Source organism: Nicotiana tomentosiformis, chromosome 4 (genome assembly GCF_000390325.3).
Source record: "Nicotiana tomentosiformis chromosome 4, ASM39032v3, whole genome shotgun sequence".
In the NCBI taxonomy this organism is placed as follows: domain Eukaryota; kingdom Viridiplantae; phylum Streptophyta; class Magnoliopsida; order Solanales; family Solanaceae; genus Nicotiana; species Nicotiana tomentosiformis.
The window spans coordinates 18722765-18740965 of record NC_090815.1 but is presented as its reverse complement, the minus strand read 5'-3'; the positions used below and the strand labels follow the sequence as shown (position 1 = coordinate 18740965).

Genomic DNA, 18201 nt, shown 5'->3' with positions numbered 1-18201 from the left:
GGTCAGCCGATCCACAATAACCCAAATAGAATTGAACTTCCTCGAAGTCCGTGGGAGCCCAACTACGAAGTCCATGGTGATCCGCTCCCACTTCTATTCTGGAATCTCTAACCTCTGAAGTAAGTCACACGGTCTCTGATGTTCATACTTAACCTGCTGACAATTGAGACACCGAGCCACAAACCCAACTATATCCTTCGTCATCCGCCTTCACCAATAGTGCTGCCTCAAATCCTAGTACATCTTCGCGGCACCCGGATGGATGGAATACCACAAGCTGTGGGCCTCCTCAAGAATTAACTCCCTAATCCCATCTACATTAGGCACACATATCCGGCCATGCATCCTTAACATGACATCATCACCAATAGTCACATCCCTAGCATCACCTCTCAGAACCCTATCCTGAAGAACGAGTAAGTGGGGGTCATCATACTGACGCTCCCTGATACGGTCATAAAGAAAAGACCTGGAGACCACGCAAGCCAACACCCGACTCGGCTCTGAAATATCCAATGTCACAAGCTGGATCGCCAAGGCCTAAACATCCAATGCCAAAGGTCTCTCTGCTGCCGGAAGATATGCTAAACTCCCCAAACTCTCCGCCCGACGACTCAAAGCATCAGCCACCACATTGGCCTTTCCCGGATGGTACAAAATAGTGATATCATAGTCCTTAAGAAGATCCAACCATCTCCGTTGACGCAAATTAAGATCTTTCTTCTTCAACAGATACTACAAACTCCGGTGATCCGTATAGATCTCACAATTAACTCCATACAAATAATGACGCCAAATCTTCAAGGCGTGAACAATGGCTGCTAACTCAAGATCATGGACAGGATAGTTCTTCTCATGGGTCTTCAACTGGCGCGAGGCATAGGCAATCACCCTACCCTCCTGCATCAGAACACATCCAATACCCACCCTCGAGGCATCACAACACACGGTGTAAGAACCTAAAGCTAATGGCAGAACTAACACTGGAGTTGTGGTCAAGGCAGTCTTGAGCTTCTGAAAGCTCTCCTCACACTCATCCGACCACCTGAATGGAGTACCCTTTTGGGTCAATTTGGTCAAAGGTGATGCAATAGATGAAAATCCCTTCACAAAGCGACGGTAATAACCTGTCAAACCAAGAAAGCTCATAATCTTCGTGGTTGAGGACGGTCTAGGCCAACTCTGCACCGCTTCTATCTTCTATGGATCCACCTGAATACCCTCACTGAACACCACGCGCCCTAAGAATGCTACTGAACCGATCCAAACCTCACACTTGGAGAACTTTGCAAAAAGCTTCTCCTCCCTCAATCTCAGCAATACAACCCTCAAATGTTGGGCAGGTTCCTCCTGGATAAGAGAGTACACCGAGATGTCATCAATGAATACAATAACGAATTAGTCCAATAGGGCTGGAATACACTGTTCATCAAATGCATGAATGATGTTGGGGAATTGGTCAGCCCAAAAGACATCACCAAGAAATCATAATGGGCATATTGGGTCCTGAAAGTTGTCTTAAGAATATCTGAATCCCGAATCTTTAGCTGGTGATAACCGGACCTCAAATCAATCTTGGAGAACACCCTCGCTCCCTGAAGTTGGTCAAATAAATCATCAATACGAGGCAAAGGATAATTTTTCTTGACTGTGACCTTGTTCAACTGCCTATAATCAATGCACATCCTCATGGAACCATCCTTCTTCTTTACAAATAGAACCGGTGCACCCCAAGGTGACACACTAGGTCGAATAAACCCCTTATCAAGGAGTTACTGAAGTTGTTCCTTCAACTCCTGTCAGGCGGCATGCCCGACAGGTTTGCAGGAAACACATCCGGAAAATCACATACCACCGAAATAGAATCAATGGAAGGAGTCCCTACACTATCATCCCTCACAAACGCCAAATAAGATAGGCAACCCTTCTCAACCATAAGTTGAGCCTTCAATTATGAAATCACCCTACTAGGTACATAATCTATAGAACCGCCCCACTCAACCCTCGGAAATCCCGGCATCGCCAGCATCACGGTCTTAACATAATAATCTAGAACAGCATGACATGGAGATAACCAATCCATACCCAATATCACATCAAAGTCAACCATAAGGATCAGCAAAAGGTCCACTCGGGTCTCCAGACCCCCAATAGTCACCACATTTGACCGATATGCGTGGTCCACAACAATAGTATCGCCCACAAGAGTAGATACATGAACAGATGAAACTAAAGACTCATGGGGCATATCCAGAAAATGGGCAAAATACGAGGAAACATATGAATACGTGGAACCAGGGTCAAATAATATAGAGGCATCTTTGTGACAAACTGAGACAATACCTATAATCACAGCATCTAAAACAACAACATCTGGTCTGGAAGGGAGGGCACAGAAACGGGCCTGACCACCCCCCTAATCTGTCTCCCCCTCTAGGGAGACCCCTAGCTGACTGAACTCCGCCCCTAGCTGGCTGAGCTCCACCCCTAACTGGGTGGGTGGGTGGTGGAGGAACAGGTGCTGGTGCCATCGGCCGAGTACTCCGTTGTGGAGTCCCACCCAATAGCCTAGGGCAATCTCTAATAATGTGACCAAAGTCTCCGCACTCGAAACAATCCCTCCTCTGACGAAACTGCTGCTCCTGATGCCCAAAAGAACTACCCGAGGATACCTAAGCAGGCGGGGCATGATGTGAACTATGCACTGGTAGTGCACTAAATGATGACTGGCTCTGTTGATGACTGAGAACCATGGCCAGATGATGCACCATAGTGAAATGGATGAGCTGACTAAGCCTGTCTGAAATGACGACCTCTACCGTGATGGAACTGATCCCCAAAAGGAGCATCGCTAAATCCAACCTGACCACGAGGCCTCTTGGCCTCCCTCTCAACCCTCTCCTGACCACAAACCATCTCAATCTGCCGAGCAATGTCAACAACCTCATCAAAGGCAGCACCATACACACTCTCTCTGGTCATGAGCAACCGTAGCTGAAAAGTGAGACCATCTATAAACCTCATGATCCTCTCACTGTCTGTGGGAACCAACCAGATAGCATGACGGGCCAACTCTGAGAATCGTATCTCATACTGCATCGCAGACATATCGCCCTAGCGAAGCTACTCAAACTGTCTGCGTAGCTCCTTTCTGTGGGACTGAGGCGTGAATTTCTCCAAAAAGACCACGGAGAACTGCTGCCAAGTAAGGGGTGCTGCGCCAACAGGCCTACGCCTCTCGTAAGTCTCCCACCATCTGAGTGCAGCCCCGAAAAACTGAAAAGTAATGAATGAGACCCCACAAGTCTCCAGAATAGCGGCAGTACAGAGTATCCTCTGGCACATGTCCAAGAAATCCTGGGCATCCTCTCTCTCTGTGCCATTAAAAGTTAAAGGCTAGAGTCTCCCAAACCTCTCCAACCTACGCTGATCATCCTCAGGCATAGAAGGAACCACATAATCCTGAGCAGCTACAACCGGCTGGGCTGGTGGTGCCTACGGTGTCTAGAGTCCCTGAACAACCTGCTCAGGCGTGCGAGTGGCAGGGGTCTGAGTGCCTCTCCAGGCCTGAGAAGTGGATGCGGTCGTCGAGATAGAGACCACCTGAGCAAGGCCAGTACACGCTATCAGAATCTGAGCTAGGGCCTCCTGAAGGCCTGGAATCATAATAGGCACAAGTGGTGCCCGAGCTGGTACATCAACAACTGGAACTTGGTCCTGATCTGGGAAAACTGGTAGACTGCAGGTACTGCCCCAACTGTTTTACGGGCTGCACCTCTGCCCCTACCACGGCCTCGGCCTCTCGCGGCCTTGGCTGGTGGTACTGGTGGTTGGCCCTCCTGACCGGTAGCACGAGTCCTCACCATCTGTGAGAGAATGAAACAACAGGTGTTTAATTACTAGAATAAACAGATTCGCACGACAAGAATCCAATAATGTGAAATTTTCCTAAGGGTTCTGCAGCCTCTCGAAGATAAGTACAAATATCTCTGTACCGATCCGCAAGACTCTACTAACCCGCTCATGACTCGGGAGACCTATGTAACCTAGGGCTCTGATTCCAACTTGTCACGACCCAAAACCTAAACCGTCGTGATGACGCCTATCGTGGTACTAGGCAAGCCGACCTTTCCAAGACTCTTTCAAAATTTTAACAGAAATGAATTTAGACATTTAAAATATCTGGAGTTTTTCATAAATACGGGGTAAAACCCAAATAAAAATATAAGTGCGGAAAAATAGCCCGACATCAGGGTGTGACTAAGTCATGAGAATCTAGATAACCAAACTAATACAACCAGTTTCTGAGTATCAATACAAGACAAAGAAATATATAGAATGAGAGACAAGGTCCGGCGGACGCCGACAACTACCTCGTGGTCTCCGGTACTCGATCCTCCCGAACTCAATGACCTCCGTGATCAACCACACCTAGATCTGCACACGAAATGCAGGGTGTAGCATGAGTACAACCAACTCAGCAAGTAACAGAAATAAATAAGGAATTGAGAAGTAGTGACGAGTTATACAATACAGTTCATTTTAAAAGTTTTCAGTAAAGAGTGGACATGCTTTCAAATCCTGTGGTATAAGTCAAATTAGTTTGCGCTCATGTAAAACAAATATGAATCTTCCAGAAATTTCACAACAACAACAGATAACAACTAAGTGCAACAATAAATAAAAGCAAGTACATCCTCTCAAGGCAGCAACCACTCAACCCATCTCAACAGCTCACACTCTCGACTCTCAGCCCTCAATACACACTCTCAATAGGTACATGTGCTCACTAGGGGTGTTCAGACTCATAAGGGGCTCCTACATCCCAAGCGCTAATTCACACGGATAACTCACGTGCCGCACGGACAACTCATGCACTATAATATCATATCTGGATCCGCACGGACAACTCACGTGCCATAGTATAAACATAAGGATCTGCACGGACAACTCAAGTGCCATAGTATAAACATAAGGATCCGCACAAACAACTCACATGCCATATAACAAATACCTCACAACCAGGACCTCGGCCTTACTCAGTCATGAACCTCTCTAGTCTCATAACTCTCAATAAAGAAAGGAAAAAACAGCTCAAATCAAAGTGTTACAGTATATCATCCGGGAAAACAAATAACAGAGACTGAGGTAAACATGTACAGAAATCACTATGACTGAGTATAACTACCATGAGCAGGAATATAGCCTAAGCATGATTTCTAACATGAAAGCAGTCAAGTTTTAGTAGAGAGGAATGCATATAAACACAACTAAAGGCTATTAGACTTTGCAATCTCCCGGGACGGACCAAGTCTCAATCCCTCACGGCGTACACCCACACGCCCGTCACCTGGCATGGGTACCACCTCCAAACAATCATATCATACCAAACTCCGGGTTTCATACCCTCAAAACCAGATTTAAAACTGTTACTTACCTCAACATCGTAGAACTCCTACTACGGAATGCTCTTTCCTCTTGAACCGGCCTCCAAATGACATGAATCTAGCAACGAGCAATAAAATACTATCAATATGAGCTAAAGGAATGAATCCCACAAGAAAACTACCAATTTAGACCACAAACCCAAAATTGGCCCAAACCCGGCCCACATCTCGAAATCCAACAAAAGTTACAAAACTTGAAAGCACATTCACTCACAAGTCCTTACATATGAAATTTATCAAAATCCGACATCATTTGGTCCCTCAAATCCTTAAATTAAACTCTCCAAAATTCCAAGCCCTAACCCCTCATTTTCACCCCTAATTTCCACTAATTAAATGATTAAACAATGGAAAATCACCATAGATAGGAGTATTAGAGATCAAGCAACTTACCTCAATGAAATCCCCCTGACTCTCTCTTCACAATCACTCCAAAAGATCCAAATACTGACTTGAAAATGGTGGAAATGAGCAAAATTCGTGAAGTCTTCTATGTAAAGTTTCTGCCCAGGCTTTTCGCACTTGTGGCTCAGAATGCGCACATGAGGAAAACCACTTAAATCACCAACTTCGCGCCTGCGCTCCCCATCTGTATCTGCAACCTCGCAGGTACGGAAAAGACCTCGCACTTGCGGACACTGCCTGACCTCCTCTCTTTCGCTTCTGCGGGCACCTACCCGCTTCTGCGGGCTTGCAGATGCGCACACCCACGCGCACCTGCGGTTCTCCCCAGTCCAACACACTCTCGCACATGCGTCAGTCCCACCGCACCCGCAGCATCGCACCTGCAGCCCTACCCTCGCAGGTGCGATTACATAAGCAACAGGCAACTTCAGAAAATCTCCAAACTTCCAACTTGATTCGTTAACCACCCAGAATCACCCCGAGTCCCTCGGGACCTCAACCAAACATACCAACAAGTCCTATAACACCATACAAACTTAGTCAAACCTTCTAATCACTCAAAACAACATCAAAACACCAAATTACCCTCGGATTCAAGCCTAAGAACAAAATTCCACAAATGATGCCGAGACTTACCAAACCACGTCCGATTGACCTCAAATTTTGCACACAAGTCATATTCAACATTACGGACCTATCCAAATTTTGGAATTCCACTCCGACCCCGATATCAAATTTTCCACTACCGACCAAAATCGCTAAATTTCTAACTTTTGCCAACTCAAGCCTAATTCTACTACGGACCTTCAAATCACATTTCAGATGCACTCCTAAGTCCAAAATTACCAAACGAAGCTAATGGAACCATCAGAATTCAAATCCGAGATCATTTATGCATAAGTCAATATCCAATTGACTTTTCCAACTTAAGCTTCTACTTTAGAGACTAAGTGTCTCAATCCACTCCGAAACCACTATGAACCCGAACCAACTAACTCGGTATAACATAGTATAGTTGAAAAGCACAAAAGGAAGTAGAATTGGGGGAAACAGGGCTATAACTCTCGAAACGACCGGTCGGGTCGTTACAATGCATAACTCTCCACTCGGGGTTAAAATTGGGGACCTTTAGTATGCTTATTGTTGGCCAAAACACTCCCTCCTTCCATGGCATGGACTTGCTTTGGAGCTTGAGTTTGATAGAGTTGAGACTTAGCAAGTTGAGTCATGGTAGTGGTTACTTCCGCAATAGCGTGCCCATGGTCTTGCAATTCTTATGAAGGTGAATCATGTTGGGATCACCTTGAAGAATATTGGCTCGGGATTGTCAAGCCGAAGATGTATCTTCCATCTCATCAAGAATCTCACATGCTTCTGCATAAAGTGTTGTCAAATTACCTCTAGCAAATTGATTGATCTTACATTGATTTGTGGTATTAATGCCACGGTAGAATATTTGTTGGATCATGTTGTAGATCATATCATTGTTGGGGTACTCCTTCACCATAATACAATATCACTTCCAAATCCCATGTAAAGGTTCAATGGGTTCTTGCTTGAAGGCCAATATTTCATCTCGTAAAGTTGCCATATGCCCGGGGGAGAAGAATTAGAAATGAAGTTTGATGCTAACACATCCCATGTATGAATAGAATGACTGGGAAAGCGTTCTAGCCAATCTAAGGCCTTCACTCTTAGTGAAAGGGAAATAGCTTTAACATCAATGCATCTTCCAAAACATGAGTTTGTTTGTTTCCCAAACACAAGCATTTTGATCGGTGCTCCGGTGAAATAGCCTCGGTACTATAGCAAAGTGAGAATCATATTGGTGACTTGGAAGTTTCCTAGCCTAATGGGGGGGGGGGGCTCACTAGCATACCCTTCATTGGGAAAATTCTGATGTTATGCCACTTGGGGTTGTGGTGGTGGTAGAGGTGGGGGCACATTGCCTTGTTGCCAACGGCCTGGCTATTTGGTTGTGGAACATGGGGTACTTCATCAAGTTGTTCATCCTCTCCATCCACATCTCCCAATGGTAAATTTTCAAACTTGTTATTTTCCATTGGAAACCTAAAATCACTTCAACAAGTTAGAATCACAAAAGTAAAAGAAGATACTCAAGAAACAAACTCAAGTATATAGCTAACACCGTAGACTCCCTGACAACGGTGCCAAACAATGATCGCATCCAAGACACACTCCAATAAAGGGATATGAAACGGTTGTTAGCAATATAAATTACCCAGCCAGAGTCGGGGTCGAACCTCAAAGAGCTTCTAAGGGTGTTAAGGTAAACACTTAGGTAGGCAACTAGATGTAACTTAATTTATCTTTCAAACAAAAGTGGTGTATCGAATCTATTGATTAAACTAAGATGATTCTAAGAAATAAAATAATAAACACTTAATATGAAATATTGCTAAGAAGTTGCAACAAATGTAGAAAAACCTAGAGTTGTAGTTCTAACCTAGATGTAAACCTAATGGGTAAAGTCAATTATGCTTGCTTGTTAGATCGGGGTTGTTATGACTCTCAAAACATAATTACTCACTCAATATCTCTCGATTAAAGAGTGATTATGCCCAATTTAGCTTTCACAAGTCTAAATAGGTAGCTATAAGTGCAATTGATTATGAGTCCAAGTTGGATTATCACTATCTTTAGTCCAAATCCATTAATGAAACTAATCAATAAACCAACTTAATTCCTTGTTAGCCAAGTTTTCCTAGACTTAATTCCTTTTCTCAATTAAGAACAAGGTCAAAAAGGCATAAATCAATGTTTGCAATCATTAATTCAAACTTTAAACTACAAAAGGCTAAATAACACTTAAATCAATCATACAAGCATAATATTAATGACCCACAAAATTTACACACTAGGGTTGGATTAAAATTCTAGATAAAAACCTAGCTACTCATACTACAAGTCATGAAAAGAGAAAAATAAGATGAAATTAAAGACATAAAATAAAAATATAAGAAAGAGTGGAAGATCTTCTCCAATTGTAGCTCACATTTGCTCCAAATAGCTAAAAGTAACTAACTCTCAGCTGCTACAGTGAAAAAATACCCTTAAAAAGCTAGAAAGTTATATTTACAAGTCTCCCGAAATCTCTGACAAAAATGCCCTTCGGAGGGTTTGCGGTTGCCAAATGGGTTCTGCAGTCCGCACTTTGTTGGATTGACTTTGCATGTAATTTTAGTGGGTGAAGTTTTGTGGCCTCACCTCAAGCATTGTGGCCGCATATCAGCTTTTGCAGCCATACTATTAGTTCTACGGACCGCATATGAGGAGGCTTCATAATCGACCAACTGCTCATTCTTTGATCATTCAAGTTATCAGTGTGAACCATCTAACGGATAAAAGTGCGACCACACATTTTTTCCTATGGCCCGCACTTTTGCTTATATTTCTTGAAGCTTTAGTTCTCCTTCTGTAGCCACATTTTTTCTTTTGTGGGCCGCACTTTTCTCTGCACTTCTCCTCTTCACTGAAATGGCTATAATTTTCTCCTTTTTGGGTCATTCTTCTTCCAAGGCCTTATCTTTTCCATCACACCTGCAATACAACCATTTTTATTAGAATAAGGGACAAAATAAGCACTTTCAGACTAAAATCTATAGTAAGAAGGCACTGATAAGTAGTTAAAATTCATACTTATTAGTACCCAATATTAGGATGATGTATTATATTGCTAGCATAGACATGTCGATTCACACGACATTGTGATGAGACGGCTTAGCCGATCGGGCCGATATCAGACGCCAATAATCTCCCAACCTAAAATGTTAATGCTCATTTGAAGTTTTTACTATGTTACACTTTCTTATCATATTTTAACTTGGCATTTTGAATACTCTTGATTTCTTCAATGCTTTTATGTTTCTCTACTTATGTTGGCATTTCATTCCATGTGAGGGCACTTAGCTTACATACAAGTAATATTCTATATGTACTAACGTCCTTTTTACCAGGGACACTGCATCTTTAATGGATGTAGGTGGTACCTCAACAGGCGGCACATGTTCTCGATAGGTGTGTACCCTCCCTCAAACGGATTTTGGTAAGCCCTACTCTACATCGAGGCCTTATATTGTATTAATCTTGTATATTATTTTTTAGGTATAGTCGGGACCTTGTCACCGACATTTCCATATTTTCTCATGTTAGCCTAGAGATTCCGTAGACACATTGTGGGTCGTGTATGTATGGGAGATTATTGATGTTGCTCTGTCATTTACTTTCGCTCATAATCCATGGTCTTGTATCATTTTGTTATCTATAAATGAAACCCTTTAATGAATGAAAAATTAGTATTTCTCATTCTCATCTTCTTGGTTAATAAATATATGTTATTCCTTCGTAAACCATTCATGGATACAGGTAGATAGTAGACACCAAGTAGGCTTGATTGACTGTTGAGCATCGGTCCCGCTCCCCTAACACTACTAAGAAACTGGCTAATTTCGTCCAGGAAAACCGACCGAGAAAAAGCGACCGATTTCCGACCGCTTTTATTTAATCAGAAAAATGATGGTCGCTAAGGTGTTTCGACCGAAATCGGTTAAAAATTTCAATGCGTTGACTGACAGTCAAACTATATATTATTTAATTATTTAATTTTTAAAATACCGACCGAAATCGGTCGGAATTAATTAAAATAAATATTTATTTTTCAAAATACTGACTGAAATTAGTTGGTATTAATTAATTTTATTTATTTATTTTTTAAAATACAGACCGAAATCGGTCGGTATTAATTAAATTTCTTTTTATTTAATTTTCAAAATACCGACCAAAATCGGTCGGAATTTTAAATATATAATAATTTTAGAAGTCTTCCAGATATATATTTTTTTGTATCGCATATAAACTCCCCAACCCGAGATATCATAGCACCACAATATTATATCTTATTAGTATATTACTAATTAGTACTACTATATATTATCATTATTATTTTATTGAATTATAATTCTAAATATAGAATATTAAATCTTATTACTAAGCACTAACTACAACCCTTCCTAAATTTGCTTATTTTTTGTTAGTCCACAACTGTTGGACTCTATGCATCAAAGCTCAACTTGTAAGATGGAAAAGCTCACATCTTTCAGCCGATGTGGGATAAGAGTATTTCCCAATTTCCGACCGAAATCGGTCGGACTTTTTGAAAACTTTTAATAAAAATTTATTTTCTCATTTCAGCCGATGTGGGACAAGAAAATAATTTTAAATTGCGACCGAAATCGGTCGGAATTTTTGAAAACTTTTAATAAAAATTTATTTTCCCATGGAAAAACCCACTACTTCTCTTCCCATGGAATATTTATTTCCTAATCTATCCATTTTATTATTTGTTTGTTTGTTTCTTTTTTATGAAAAAAAGAGTGCATTAAATAAGGATTCCATAAATCAATAAAAAAATATGTCAAGTGAATAAAATTATGATTATATTTTAATGTAAAAATATGCTTAGTTATCTTTTCTAAAATTTCATTTATAAACCTGAAATAACACATTAATTGTTTTATATAAAAAAATATATTAACTAACCAGAATTAAATATATCGTACATTGGTTAAGTAATTGGTATATAAACTATATTCAATATATATATATATATATATAATTATAGTAAGTTTTAATCGAACATAATTGAATTTTCAATTGATCCAATTATATTGAGTTGTATCCAATTATATTAAGTTGTATTAATACAATTTAATTCAATTATAATAAGTTTTAATCGAACATAATTGAATTTTCAATTGATCCACCGATCAAGTATTCATGTATATATAGTATAGTATAGTATATATATATATATATATATATATATATACTATATGGAAATTTGGAAGAATTTTAATAAAAAATTATTTTTGTACATTATATATAATTATTTTTGTACATTATATATAAGTATGACTAGGTGTTGATCAAATATTGACCAATTTCCAATCGAAATCGGTCGGAATTTTTATTTTTTTGCAGTGGGACCACTATTTCCGTTGTTAGAAATATTTTTATTGATTTTTGCGATCAATTTAGCAATTTTCAATCGATTTCGATCGGATTTTTTTTCGACCGATTTCGGTCGGTATACCTTGGACGAAATATGTCATTTTAGTAGTAGTGTAGGTCGGGGTGTGACATGGGTGCACCGAAAACTGTATCACAACATTTTGTTCGTAACATGGAAATGCTCGCAGCTCCTATCCCGACAAGATTCTGATTAATGATGCCTCGAATTGATCGAGAAACATCCGAGGGTTCGGTAAAGAGGATTTGAAAAAAGAACAACCGAAGATTATTAAGACGCGTCGATTCTACAAGCTCAAGTTGGCTGAGGAACAAAGGACATCGGCTGATAAAAAATTGAAATTAGCTGAAAGAAGAATGTTCTAGCAAACAAAGATTATCTATCAGGTGACGATATTGAATGAGATTTCTATGATTTTGTAGTGTATGATATTTTATTTGAATATGAAAAATAATAATATTATCAAAATTGTTGGATACCATAAATTTTCATAATATGCCATACTTCTTTATAAAACATTTGAACAACAAAATATAAAATAAAACACAAAACACAAAAATAACTAATAATGTGCCGATGCCAACATAATGCATACAAACGACACAGACATTCCAAATAACAAACGACAATAATAAACCACATACCAACTTCTCCCTCTGCTTTCCATCTTCATTGAGTTGTTTTTTCAGATGATCTTTCTCATGTTCAATTTCGGCCGACCTATCTTTTAGGACGTGTTTTCTTATTTGTTTCGATTCTTTCAATAATGTTCTAAGAAAATCCATGTTGTTTTCGGCTTTTTTGTGCTTCAACTGTTGTTCAAACATCATATTATTTGTGAAGTCGCAGTATCAATGTTAACCGAGGGACTTCTCAATGGCGGGTTTTGGTTAATACATGGCTCATTATGTCACCTAAAAAATTTATTCTACAACATACAACAAGTAGTTATCAATGGCCGAGTAAAATCACATATCCTATATAAATATCAATCGACAAAAATTACTCACTTGAAAGTTTGCGACCCCAAAATCTTCGGTCGGGTTTTTTATCAGTCGTTGAAGTCCTCAATTTAAAGTAATCTCCATAGTGGCAAATATAGTGTTCTATGGAATGCAACGAACTTTGTGACGCATTTGACAAAACTAATCTAAGATGAAGCTAATTAAGAGAGAAAATGGGAGAAAGGTTGAGGAACATAAGCGAATAAACTCACTGTCTGGGGTATTATAAGGACGGACAAGCATAGCGCATGGTAGGCATGCGCTATACCCTGTCAAACTTAACTAGACGTCCGTTAGCCTGGGACGTTTGGTGAGGAAGGTATAGCGCATGCCTGGCATATGCTATACGTATAATTTTTCCTCCTTTTTCTTCCACGTAATTTTTATTCGTCGAGTTGAATTTTGTACTAGCTACTTTAATTCCAGAGTTGTTGATTATTTGCAGGGATCAAAAAGGCCCAATGTGAATACTATTTTGGGTCTTTCTTCTTGGTTGGATTCATTGCAGTCCCTTCCACTTCTCTTTAATCTTTAGCCATAGTGACCATTGAATTGGATTTACTAATACTAATAAAAGCTGCCTATTTTCTTCATGAATAGGGTCAGCAGTTCAAAAGTGTCCACCTTTTGAATTAGGAAGAAAGCCAGCACTGAATCCATCACCATCTGTTTCCTTTCTGGTACCTACTGATATTTATTAGAGCTGGCTTATCAGTGTACTTGTCTATTTTTTGGAATCCTTTTGTTTCTATTCTCAGTGACCTATATATATGTCCAGATTTCTGAGGCAGTACCTCAGATCTAGTTGCTCTAGCTATCCTGCAAAATTCTAACGTCTATGTTGATGAATTTTCAAGCTTTCCGTGGGACTGCTGAGCAATTGTTTGATTCATTTTCTGTCTCATTTAAGTGTGTAAAAGCTTTGAAAGTGAATTGAATAAGGCATAAATGACAGTATCTAAATCAGGTAGCTCAATATGGAATAGAGAGCAAGATATAGTATTTAAGAATGCCTTGGCAACTTAATTATCCTGAGGATTTTGCAGATAGGCGGGGGAAAATTGCAGCTGATGTTCCAGGGAAAACCTTATAAGAGGTTACGAATCATTATTATGGCCTTTTACTCGATGATTTTAGCTGAATCGAGTCTGGTTGTGTGCCTTTTGCCTTGCTACAACTCTTTTTCTGACAGTTATTCGAGCCATGGTGGTGAATGGTGATGAAAGAACAAGCAAGAAGGCTGATTTCAGGGAGGTTAAATGGTGAGCCAAATGATGGGGATAAATCTACAAGATTGGAACAGGAGCGTTGCAAAGGGATTGCTTGGCCGGAGGATGAGCACAAGTCAATAAATGGAAACACTTGTTAGTTATGGAATGTTAACGACGTTTATTTATCTGTGGTGTGAACTCATAGTGTGTGAAATATTTGCGGATAAGACGTGAGAATGTTGCTATTTCAGTGGCAGTGTGTTGTTGGTCTCCTTTTGGAGCAATTACAACTCATTAAGTCCAGCATCTAAATCAGATGATGGTTGACTTAGATTCACCTTTTCATCCTAAAATAAGTGTTTTAAAAATTCCTGAAACTGCATCTTGTTTTGTAGCAATTCACTTTGTTGGCTGTAAGAACCAAGGTTGCAGTGATAAGTATGGAGAAAATAACTGATGATGCATATTCTTACCGACATCTTCTGCATTCCAGACACAGTTTAACATCTTTCAATTTAGTATTGACAGACTTTTTCTTCATTTGCTTTATCTTTGTTGGTATGCAGATTGTTCCTTCTTGGTTTGGAAAAATATGGAAAAGGTGATTGGCGAAGTATTTCTAGAAACTTTGTTGTGACAAGAACTCCTACACAAGTGGCCAGTCATGCCCAAAATATTTTGTACATTTGAACTCTACGAACAAGGATAGAAGACGATCAAGTATACATGACATTACTAGAGTTCACAATGGAGATATTTCAGTACCCGAATCTCCAATTACTGGCCAAACAACTGGTGGCTTTGCAGTTGGCTTATATGGAGCGACAACCATTGAACAACCTGTAACAGGACCACTTGTTTCTGTCGCTGGTACACCAGTGAATCTTTCTGCACCAACGTACATGCCATACAATGTCATGCAACGCACCTCTGCGCATAGGTGACATGTTGTTTCGAAATGTAAGAGTACAAAGACAAACTGTAGAGGATTGTGTTTATTCATGCTTAGTTGCAAACTTGCAATCTTCTCCACTTGTGCATGAATAATAATTTTGTAATGTCACATAAGTACTATTTTGTGGCTTTCATTTCTGTTGATTTATAAAGTCAGAATAGGACGATAACTGATGATGTTTGCGCAGTTTTTGATGAGGCCAGGACGGCGGGTTTCACTGATTAGCTGAAACTTTTTTGATTTCTTTTGAAGGTACAAAAACTATATTTAATTTCATAGCTTCTCAAAAACAGCTACATCGTTGATATTTTTCTTAATCAAAGAGTTTCTAAGTTTAAAAGAAAATCTGATGCGAGGGATTCAAAGAGCATAATATTTTAATTTTCTTTCAGCTATTTTTCTTTCAGCTATTTTTCTTTCATGCATAAAAAAAAAACACGTCCTTCAACAACAACAACAAGAAGCTCTAACGTCTCTATGATATCATTCACCGGACCTCCGGCGACCACCGAACCAGGTAAGACCCCCACCCCAGCCCACCACCACCCACCCCACCCCCCACGCCCCCACCCCTGTCTTCCTTTCCTCTCTCCTGCTTTCTTCTTCTTCCCCGTTACTCCCCTACCCCCTTTTTTTTTTTTGCTTTTCAGATCTGCCCCATTTTTTATATTTTCCTTTCCCTTTTCTTCTTCTCCTTTCTTTCTCTCCCATATACCTCGTCTCTTCCACCCCCGTACCCCTATTTTTTGGCGCACTGATCTAGCCTAGCGGCGGTGGCGGTGGCGGCTAAGATAATTTTCCGGCGAGCCTCGAGCAAAGCGGGCGAGAACTTCCAAAACATAGTTGTTGTGGACAACACTTTTCACGGCACTCGGGGTGACTTCAGTTTCTATTTTTCTTGCTTTGAATGTACTATTCTGCTCGCGGGAGTTGGTACCTCCCGTTTTCCAATTTTTCTTTGTTGTGTGAGTTAAATTGCTGGCATCTTACCTCATACTAGTTTATTTACCGTATTAGTGTGCCTGTTGTTGCAACTTATATTCTTCTGGTTTGGTCTGTTGACTTGTGTGATAGTGATTCCCCTTACTCTGTCGTAGGTATAGTGGTTGTAGTCTGGGATGGTCGAGTGAGGTCATGTCCTCGGGGGGAACGGGGGGTGGGGCGGGAGGTAGGGCAGGGTTTAGGGGTGGGGCGGGAGGCAAGGGAGGTAAAGGGAACAAGGGTGTCTATAGGTTGAGAATTGGGTCATGGAACGTAGGTACATTGACGGATAAATCTATAGAGCTGATGAAGATCCTCCAGAAGAGGAGGGTCAATATAGCGTGTGTCCAGGAGACAAGGTGGGTAGGGTCGAGGGCGAGGGACGTGGACGGGTATAAACTTTGGTACTCAAGAGTCCAGAAAGGTAAGAATGGAGTGGGCATCTTGGTGGATAGGGAACTTATGGAGTCTGTAGTTGAGGTTAGACGAGTGAATGATAGATTGATGATTATTAAGTTGGTAGTTGGAGAGTGCACCCTAAACATTGTTAGCGCCTATGCGCCGCATGTGGGCCTAGATGAGGAGGTTAAACGGCGCTTCTGGTAAGGGTTAGATGAGATTGTGCGCCAGGTTCCGCCTGCTGAGAAGCTATTCATATGAGGGAATTTCAATGGGCATATTGGGTCGACCGTAGGTGGTTATGGCGAGGTGCATAGAGACTTCAGTTTTGGGGAGAGGAACGGAGGAGGTACATCGTTGTTGGACTTCGCTAAGGCTTTTGGGTTAGTGATTGCGAACTCTAGCTTTCGAAAGAGGGAGGGGCATTTGGTTACTTTTCAAAAAGCGGTGGCAAAGACCCAGATTGACTATCTCCTCCTCAGGAGGTGTGACAGAGGGTTGTGCAAGGATTGTAAGGTGATTCCGGGTGATATACTCGTGACGCAGCATAGGCTCTTGGTGATGGACGTTGGTATTATGTTAAAGAGGAGGAAAAGATCTACTCGAAAAAGACCGAGAATCAGGTGGGGAGCCTTAACTAAGGAAAAAGCCCAAGTGTTTGAGGGGCGGTTGTCGGCTATGGGAGCTTAGAGGAGCAGTGGTGACACGAGCACTATGTGGTCAGCGACAGCAGACTGTATTAGGGAGGCTGCGAGAGAGGTGTTAGGGTCTCGACGGGCGTCTCTGGTGGGCACAAAGGAGACTGGTTGTGGAATGAAGTGGTCCAAGGTACAGTGGAAGCAAAGAAGGCGGCGTACCTAAAGTTAGTGGGGAGCATAGGTAAGGAGGAGAGGCGAGTGTGCATGGAGAGGTATAAGGCAGCTAGGAAGGAGGCTAAGGTGGTGGTCACAGAGGCTAAGACTGTGGCTTATGGTCGTATGTACGAGGAATTGGGGAAAAAGGTGGGGAGAAGTTATTCTGGCTGGCCAAGTTGAGAGAGAAGAAGGCTCGGGATTTGGACCAAGTGAGATGCATCAAGGACGAAGATGGTAGAGTATTGATGGAAGATGCCCAGATTAATAGGAAATGGCAAACTTACTTTCATAAACTTCTGAATGAAGAAGGGGATCGGGATATTGTGCTAGGCGAATTGGAGCATTCCGATAGTCACCGTGACTTTGGGTACTGCAGGCGTATCGAGGTTGAGGAGGTCATGGGAGCTATGCGTAAGATGAGTAGGGGCATAGCAACCGGGCCAGACGAGATTGCGGTGGAATTATGGAAGTGTGTGGGGAAAGCAGGTTTGGAGTGGTTGACTAGGTTGTTTAATATTATTTTTAAGGGGAAGAGGATACCGGATGAGTAGAGGTGGAGTACGGTGGTTCCATTGTATAAGAACAAAGGTGATATCCAGAGTTGTAACAATTATAGGGGTATCAAATTACTGAGTCATACCATGAAAGTATGGGAGATGGTGGTTGAAGCGAGGGTGAGGATGACAGTGTCTGTATCCGACAACCAGTTTGGGTTCATGTCGGGTCGTTCGACTACAGAAGCTATACACCTTGTTAGAAGGTTGGTGAAACTATACAGAGAGAGGAAGAAGGATCTGCACATGGTGTTTATTGACCTAGAGAAAGCGTATGACAAGGTTCCTAGAGAAATTCTCTGGAGATGCCTGGAGGCAAAAAGTGTGTCGGTTCCCTACATT

General features: G+C 41.1%; 1 protein-coding gene across 1 annotated transcript; it reads right to left on the bottom strand.

Annotated features, from left to right (window-relative positions):
* Nucleotides 1–2790: 2790 nt before the first annotated feature.
* On the bottom strand, nucleotides 2791–3108 carry LOC138909324 (uncharacterized). The gene has a single exon (XM_070200511.1). The coding sequence runs from the start codon at nucleotides 3106–3108 to the stop codon at nucleotides 2791–2793; it is 318 nt and encodes a 105-aa protein (XP_070056612.1).
* Nucleotides 3109–18201: the final 15093 nt, after the last annotated feature.